Source organism: Platichthys flesus, chromosome 5 (genome assembly GCF_949316205.1).
Source record: "Platichthys flesus chromosome 5, fPlaFle2.1, whole genome shotgun sequence".
Classification (NCBI taxonomy): domain Eukaryota; kingdom Metazoa; phylum Chordata; class Actinopteri; order Pleuronectiformes; family Pleuronectidae; genus Platichthys; species Platichthys flesus.
In genome coordinates, this window is record NC_084949.1 from 4048682 (window position 1) to 4056888 (window position 8207).

The window sequence follows — 8207 nt, forward strand, 5'->3', positions numbered from 1 at the left end:
GTCAAAAAATCCAAGATCATGGGAGATCAAAGCACATTTACGATTCAAACACGTCAACTGTAACAATTATATTTTGTTATATAAATGTCATTAAAAGCCGCGCACATATCTGTGTCCATTTTATTTAATGTCTGACTGATTTTCTCATAGATATATATCTATGGATTTTCCACGAAGAACCTTGAGTTGACACCGGAAGTAAATTAGACAAACAGGAAACACGTCACTCTTTAACCTCTTGGCGATTGGATTTTTAGCTCGAGTTCAACTTTCGTCGTTCCACTTTTTATCAACAACACATTTGACCAGTATCATTTCTTTTTGGACTGAAACGACAAATATTTCAAGATGGGGGGAGGCGACCTGGTAAGTACAATATGTTGTATTCACGATTGGCCCTTTCTCCATCGTTTAGAGACCGATCACACCAAACTCCATTTAGAATGTGTATGTTTTAATATATTCATTTGATTAATGGTCACTACGCTAGTTACATCGTATGTTAAAACATATTATGAACTGTTTTGAGCTACAATTAACTTCGGTAACACTCATGTTCTTAATCTTCGAATTAGAAGACATTTTAATAGCTATTACTAAAATCAACAGCCAACCTAGGTTACGTTAGCTTAATATTAGCATGACTGTTAGCATTAGAGTCGAAAGTCGGTTGTTAAAGTCAAGATTTCTTCTGAAATATTCAGTTTCAGATTTCCCCGGAAGGTGTTATGGATTCCGAATTATCAATTTTGTTCATATTATCATTAGGTTAAATCATTAATGCCAATGAGTTGGGAAATGCCAGCGTGGTGAGATTTCATGTTTATTAAAATCTCAATTAAAATGTAGCTATTGTGGTTTTTCAGATCCCATTCTGCCACTAAAACGGTTTCAGTTTAATTCTGTGAAACCCAAAACTAGTTTGTACAGTAAACGTAGCACCTGATTGTATTTGCTGACACAACAACAAACTGTTTTCATTTGTCCTCTGCCAGAATCTGAAAAAGAGCTGGCATCCCCAGACTATGAAAAACATTGAGCGTGTTTGGAAAGCAGAGCAGAAGCATGAGGCTGAAGTCAAGAAGATGGAGGAGCTCCAGAAAGAGCTGAAAGAGGAAAGATCCCGAGAAGAAATGACCAAATATGCAGAGCAAAGTGGTGCCATCAAGTAAGATCTCTGTCATATTATCACCGCCAATTTTTTGGGTGGTTGAGACAGAAGACTATTCTCTCAATTATGTTTTATTTGTATTGTATGATGACAGAAAGAAGGATGATCGCTTGGACTGGATGTACCAGGGCCCTGCTGGTCAGGTGTCCAGAGATGAGTATCTGCTGGGACGTTCCATCGACAAGCAGGTCACCGACCAATACGAGGAGCCAGAGAGCGGTCCATCAGCTGAGACCGGCCTCCTACCTGGGTCCATCTTCAACTTAACCACCACTGCCTCCAACCTGGACCTGGCTGCCAAGATCAGGGAAGACCCCCTCTTTGAAATCAGGTTAGTTTACTGTAATTTCCGCTGAAATTATGTTTCACTGCTTCGAATTAGCTCATGTTTTGTTTTTGTTCTGAAGGAAACGTGAAGAAGAAAAGAAAAGGGAAGTCTTGACTAATCCTGTGAAGATGAGGAAGATCAAAGAAATGGTAAATTTTCTATTTAAATATGAATTAAAAAAAAAATTCTTTGATTGTTAATTTGTATTATTTTTTGACACATGTTCTTTCCTTCACTTGTGTTATAAAAAAGAAGTTCTGTATCGGTTCTCTCACAGTTACGCCAGAATCTGGACAAGAAAGACAAGAAAAAGAAGAGGAAGAAGGACAAAAAGGAGAAGAAAGGAGACAAAGAGAGGAGAAAGGAGAAGAAGCACAAGAGAAGGAGTTCAAATTCAAGCTCTGATGAGGAGGATGAGAAAAAGCACAGGTTTGTAATGAGATTGTTAAAGATATAACTTGAAAATCGATCGGTATGGGATTAATCTGTGCTCAACCAGCTAAACATATGATGTAAGATACCATGTTTTCTATAAACACATACGATTCAGTCAATTATTTAAATTAAGTCAATAGTGTTGATCATTGTATGTATATTTTAGATCACACGCACGAGATGACTCTTCATCAAACACAAAGCATCGTTCCCTTCCTCCTCCAGGCTACGGTCTACTGGTCAGTAAGGATATGAGACCTTATGTGTGACTTAAAAGATTCACTTCTCAATCAAGCAGAACCCTGATAAGTCCTAACATTATATTTCTTCCTCTCAGCTCCATGCTGGCAGACATCACCAGTCCTCAGCTCCCTCCAATCACTCGCGCCGTGACAGGAGCCGGTCCCAATCACCTCACAGGAGCTCCAGGGACAGTCACTCGCACTCCTCTTCTTCACACAGAAGCGACAGGAAGTTGGAGCCCAAAGCTTCCAGCCCACAGACGAAGAGTTATCGCAGACAGACAAACCACGTGTCTAAGTATGTGTTCACAGAGCTTCAGAAACCGAATCCTGCATTGTTATGATTGAAATCTTCACATGTTTATGGATCTGGGCCATTCATATTGCCATTATGATATTATTATGTTGGAATTCTATCAAAAACTTGATATGATACATTTTGGATATTAGCCAGAAATTTTATTTCAAAGTTGTAACCTCACGTAGATTTCGAGTTTTTGAGCTTGTTCCACCACGCGCATTGATTGTCCTAAAATGCGGTTCTGGTTATCATGGTTTAACGAAGCTCTCGAAATGTACAAATGCTTCTCAAAGCCACTGCGACAAAAGCCAAATTCCTCCACATGTATTGATTTGTACTTCCTGTAACTATGATGTTTGGGTCAAGGAAATGAGAAAATACTGTTTTCAGAGATCTCTGTTTTCCAGAGCATTATCTTAATCAATCATGCTCATTCAGTCCCAGTAAAAACAAATTCTGTCTGATTTAGGAAGCTCTCTGCAGAAGAACTAGAGCGAAAGAGGCTGGAGATGATGAACGAGGCCAAGCAGAGGGATGAGGACAGAGAGAATAATCTGAAGAGATACGAGAAGCAAGAGGAGCAGGAACGGCAGCTGGAGAAAAGCGTCAAGCATGAGCGCCATGCTGGCTTCATCCAGTAAGTTTCTCAGCACCTCTACGGTGTGATGTTTCTGGAGTCATTTCTATTATTCTGTTTGAAATCCACTAGTAATGTTTTACTTGGTTGCGTGTTTTAATCATTACCCTCATAACACTCACCATGTTCTTTTGCAGTGACATGAAGTTGGAAAGCGCTGCCAGCTCTTCTTTAGAAGACAGGGTGAGGAGGAATATCCATTCCATTCAGAGGACCCCAGCCTCCATGGGTAACTTCCTGAAGAGATGAAGACGCCACACATTTACTACACTTTGTGTGAAGTGACCAAAAAAAACCTGGCAAGAGTACGCCACCCACTACTCTATCTGTATATCTCAGGGCGGATGGTGTGATGGGAGTCTGGCATGAGTTCGAACAGAGAACCGCTTGACTTTTATTATGAAAAGCAGATTCCACAGTGGTAAAATAATTTATATTTCATACTAAAGCAAACGGTCTGTGATGGTTGATTTGTTCTAGTTACACTCTAGGAAGTCCTTTTTAAGCTTCATGTTTTCGGAACTCTGTACAGAATATAGGATTTTTATTTTTACAGTAAATTCGACCTGATTTTATTTCAAATGTTTTTGTAATATTTGATTGTTACTTGGTGTGTTACTGTTGGTAGCAACTAGAATCCCCAAAACATCTCCACTATGCCATTGTGGTTTGTTTATTAAGCAAAACCCATGTTGTCACTTTACCATTCTGATTCTGCTTGCATTAACTGGATATTGAAACCATATCTGCAATAAATTTTATTTGAATACCACCAAATCATGATATACATCATCTGAAGGCACTTTACACAGAAGGTCAAGACTTAAAAAAACAATGAAAGAGAAACCCAAATTTCCCACAGAGTGAAAATGTTGGTGACTGTAAAGAGAGAAACTTTCCTCACTAAATAAAACCTTTAGCAGAACCAGATTCAAGAGTTTATTGTCATATGCACCATTATTACACTAAGCAGTAGCTGGCAATGAAATGCTTGGGTCATAGGCTCTTTTCTAGCAATGCTCAGAATATTACAGCAAAAAAATAGAATATCAAAAAAAAAAAAATATATATATATATATCCACCTAAAGAAAAACAATAGTGCAAATATTCAAAGGTCTTCCAACACCGCTGGGTGTAGAGATCCTCCATGGATGACCGCTCAACCGGTCGGGGTGGGCAGATAAATGGGGGAGAGGGAGAGAGAGACCAGGAACATTAGTGTACCATCAGGTCTCAGCTCTGACAGACAAGTTGTTATGATGACAACAATAAGAGGAATTATATATTCAGATCAATATTTTTAATTGATCACATCCAGGTTTCATAACATGACTTGTGTGTTGTTGCCTGCATGCCAGACATGTCGGCTATGACAAAGCTCAGGTTACTTTGTGCTGCTATAATCAGAATATTATAAAACATTTCAGAACATGTATATCCCTCATAATCTCAGCACCTGGTGTCAAGCACAATCATTAGTAAATAGTGAATAGACAGAGAAATATGAATAAATGCATGTCCATGTCAGCAAAATGTTTGTTCTAGTTAAATAAGTGTTCGAACTTTACTTTTGAGTAAAGAGTAGGATTTCTCTTACTTTTTTCAGGTTGTCATTTCTTAATATTCAGTTTGCAGAAAACCTACAGAGACGTGAACCGAGGTGTTGGTAGCATAGCTAGCCCGACGATCATCAGATAACTGAAGTTGGCTGTAATAAAACCAACTTTAATAAATATACCGGTTTCAATTTCCTTTTTAACACGCCTCAACCAAACTATGCACTCGCGGACCAACGTGCCCCTCGTTGTCCAATGGGCGCAGCGCTGTGTACTGAGCGACGTCCAACCTGCCAATTACTTTTGAGTACGCGATGACGTCGTGAAATTACGTTAGTCTGATTTCAGTGGTTCCAAATCGTGTAGTCACTGTGGGAAGCTGAAGCTAACAACAGTGCTCCTCAATAGCTGAGGAGAAGAGTTTCCAGGTTCCGGTAGATTGGAAAACACCACAACACCGCCACAATGGTGAGAACAGCACACAGTAGATGCTCCGTATACAGCCTGTTGTCTAGAATACTTTCAATTCAGTTATTACGGCTCACAGCTACAATAGCTTTGCTAAGCTAACGTTAGCTCATAGGCAATTCTAGCATGCTACTTTAAGGAAGCGATTATTTTCTTGCAACGAGTTTAACGCTAGGTTAGAGTTCAAAAATAATTTACTTCAATTCTAAGACATATATCCGTTAGCAGCACAGAACATACAATGTAATAGTAGAACCAACTACAGTCGGAAAGCTGAGTAATTGTCTAGCTTGGCATGCATGAGCTAACGTATCCTGCCTCAATAAGAATGTCATTTATTTTATTCGTGTCAATTTGAAATAACTAATAGCTGCATATTTGACCACGCACGTTATAAATAATGAAGTGGACATCTTTGTGCTCTTAAATGTCTGATGTATTAAGTACATGTTTTAAGTTGCAAAGACATTTAAGGGCTTTCGACTTACAATCATTTGCTCTATCAGGAAAAATAAAGTTTCTTATTCAATCAATCAACTGTGGGCCAATGAATCATTAGGGCGAAGTGAGAGACTTAATACAAGCTCATAGGGTTCACATTGATGCAATTAGGTTGCTTGTCTTTTTTCCTTTTCTAGCATAAGTGATTTGGTTCATCAGTAGTGTGATCAGATGATTTATTATCCGACTCATCGCTGATGGACATACCTGTCTCCTTGTTCTCTTCATTCAGTCTATTATGTCCTACAATGGAGGGGCTGTCATGGCCATGCGGGGGAAGAACTGCGTGGCGATAGCAGCGGACCGAAGATTTGGCATTCAGGCTCAGATGGTCACCACAGATTTCCAGAAGATCTTTCCCATGGGAGACAGGCTGCACATTGGGCTGGCTGGACTGGCCACTGATGTTCAGACAGTGTGAGTGGGAAATGATGGTATACACTGGTTCCAACAAACACTGATCCAGTAAAGACCTAGAGTCACAAGTTTATTTCCACATGGAAAGTGCTTGTATCATAAAGTTAGACACATTTGTAGTTGTACAGTATTGATAATTGCAGGACTATACAATGTAAAATCTATCAGGGCTTTTAAATGGGCAGCTTCTCTGTGACAAGACTAATTGTAACTGCACATTTTTCCCTTGAGTGAAGATCCCAGAGGCTAAAATTCAGACTGAACCTGTATGAACTGAAGGAGGGTCGCCAGATCAAGCCCAAGACCTTCATGAGCATGGTGTCCAACCTGCTGTATGAAAAGAGGTGAGTGAGCTCAGCTTCATTCTGTCCACTTGTGTTTAGGTGGAAAGTAAAGACAGTGTGATGTTAACGTGTGATGCTCTGGTTAGGTTTGGGCCGTACTACATCGAGCCTGTGATTGCTGGACTCGATCCCAAAACCTTTGAGCCATTCATCTGCTCCCTGGATCTGATTGGTTGCCCCATGGTGACAGAAGACTTTGTTGTGAGTGGCACCTGTTCGGAGCAGATGTACGGCATGTGTGAATCCTTGTGGGAGCCAGACATGGTGAGTATTGTGTTATGTCTCATAGCCTACGTGTTATGTCTGGGGGATGTTAAACAGCAATTAATGCCAATGTTTTTGTGTGTCAACAAGCGTTTTGCACCTATCGGTATAGGTTTGTTTGCACAGCCAATGGCAGATGAATCCATTATCGGCTTTTCCATTTGAACCAAAGGGGCTAGTTGTTAGAGACACTCTACTTTCTGGTTCTGGAAACTTGTAAGGTTTACCTAGGTTTTCGCCATTCTGGTAACAGATGTTCTTTAGTGGAAAATTGATTAAAATTCTTGACTTTGATAGAGAGATCTGTTTGATCCCGCAGACACCAGAGGACCTGTTTGAGACCATCTCCCAGGCGATGCTGAATGCAGTTGACAGGGATGCCGTGTCCGGAATGGGAGTTGTTGTCAATGTCATGTAAGTACGGTGATAACAAGTAGGGATGTTGGAAGGAATTTTCAGGACTCACTATTATTTTAATATTAAGTTCCTCCATCAATCCTCTTAAAATGCTGTATAATATTTTAATGCATATTTGTTTGTATTTATTTCATAAATTAGTTGATCTGGTACTGTCCACATTAGGAATGTTCCCAAGTGTGGTGCTTCTCCTGCCAGCTGTCTTTATGGTTAACAATGTGGTTTAGTTTACCCTTGTTCCAAGAAAGAGACACACCTACATACACATGCACACGCACACGTCTAAATGACCAGCAATAGATCATTTTCACTGTGTTTAGCTGTGAACTGTGTTCAGCTCACAGAGAAAATAGAACAGAACAGAATCTCTAGAGGTCTACTTTGTACATGGTACATTGAAATAATAGGCTAAATCTCAGTCGAAATGTAATTAAAAATTATATAATTCAAATATTATAAATAAATTAAATAAGAATGGGACTATGGACAAAGATTGACAGCTCTAATAACAAGTACACCGTACATACAGGTTCAGGACGGGTGGAGTTTCAGGTTTGCTGTGATTGACAGTCTTTTCTTTTGTCTGTCAGTGAGAAAGACAAGATCACCACACGAACCCTGAAGGCCAGGATGGACTAGAGCTTCTGTTTCTCTCCACACGTCACCACCACAGATGTTTTGTATAAAAGTAATAACCAATGCCTATTCTCATTTTTCGTTTTTCTTATTGATATTGTTCAATAAATCAAATTAGGTTTAAACAATGCATTGACTCATGTCTTGTTCAGAACCCAGACTTCCTTTTCACCACTTATCAGGCAGGTCTTTTTTTAAACTGTCTTCATCCAACCAAGGTGTCATACATAATAACTGAATTAATACATTTAACACAGGAAGGAGTTGGTAATGGTGTTAGCTGAGTGGAGTGTTGGTTGCCTTTCTTTAAGCATTGTGTGATTACAGACATGAGGATTAGCTAGAGTACTCAGTTTTCTGGCATTATATTTTCCACACCTAAGGCAGCACAAGACTAATGACTCACTGCAGAGGCATCCTCTATAACTGGTTTTTAAAACCAAGAACACAGATTCTGACAACACAGGATCAAAATGCTTCAGCGTTTTT

General features: G+C 39.5%; 2 protein-coding genes across 2 annotated transcripts; both read left to right on the top strand.

The window, feature by feature from the left end:
• Positions 1 to 204: 204 nt before the first annotated feature.
• Positions 205 to 4044, top strand: cwc25 (CWC25 spliceosome associated protein homolog). The gene is made up of 9 exons (XM_062388648.1): positions 205 to 366; positions 996 to 1168; positions 1266 to 1502; positions 1579 to 1648; positions 1777 to 1928; positions 2101 to 2173; positions 2272 to 2474; positions 2947 to 3114; positions 3252 to 4044. The coding sequence occupies exons 1-9, from the start codon at positions 349 to 351 to the stop codon at positions 3361 to 3363; spliced, it is 1206 nt and encodes a 401-aa protein (XP_062244632.1). The 5' UTR covers positions 205 to 348; the 3' UTR covers positions 3364 to 4044.
• A 965-nt stretch (positions 4045 to 5009) lies between these two features.
• On the top strand, positions 5010 to 7848 carry psmb3 (proteasome 20S subunit beta 3). The gene is made up of 6 exons (XM_062388667.1): positions 5010 to 5139; positions 5873 to 6057; positions 6294 to 6401; positions 6488 to 6665; positions 6985 to 7079; positions 7673 to 7848. The coding sequence occupies exons 1-6, from the start codon at positions 5137 to 5139 to the stop codon at positions 7719 to 7721; spliced, it is 618 nt and encodes a 205-aa protein (XP_062244651.1). The 5' UTR covers positions 5010 to 5136; the 3' UTR covers positions 7722 to 7848.
• The last annotated feature ends 359 nt before the right edge of the window (positions 7849 to 8207 follow it).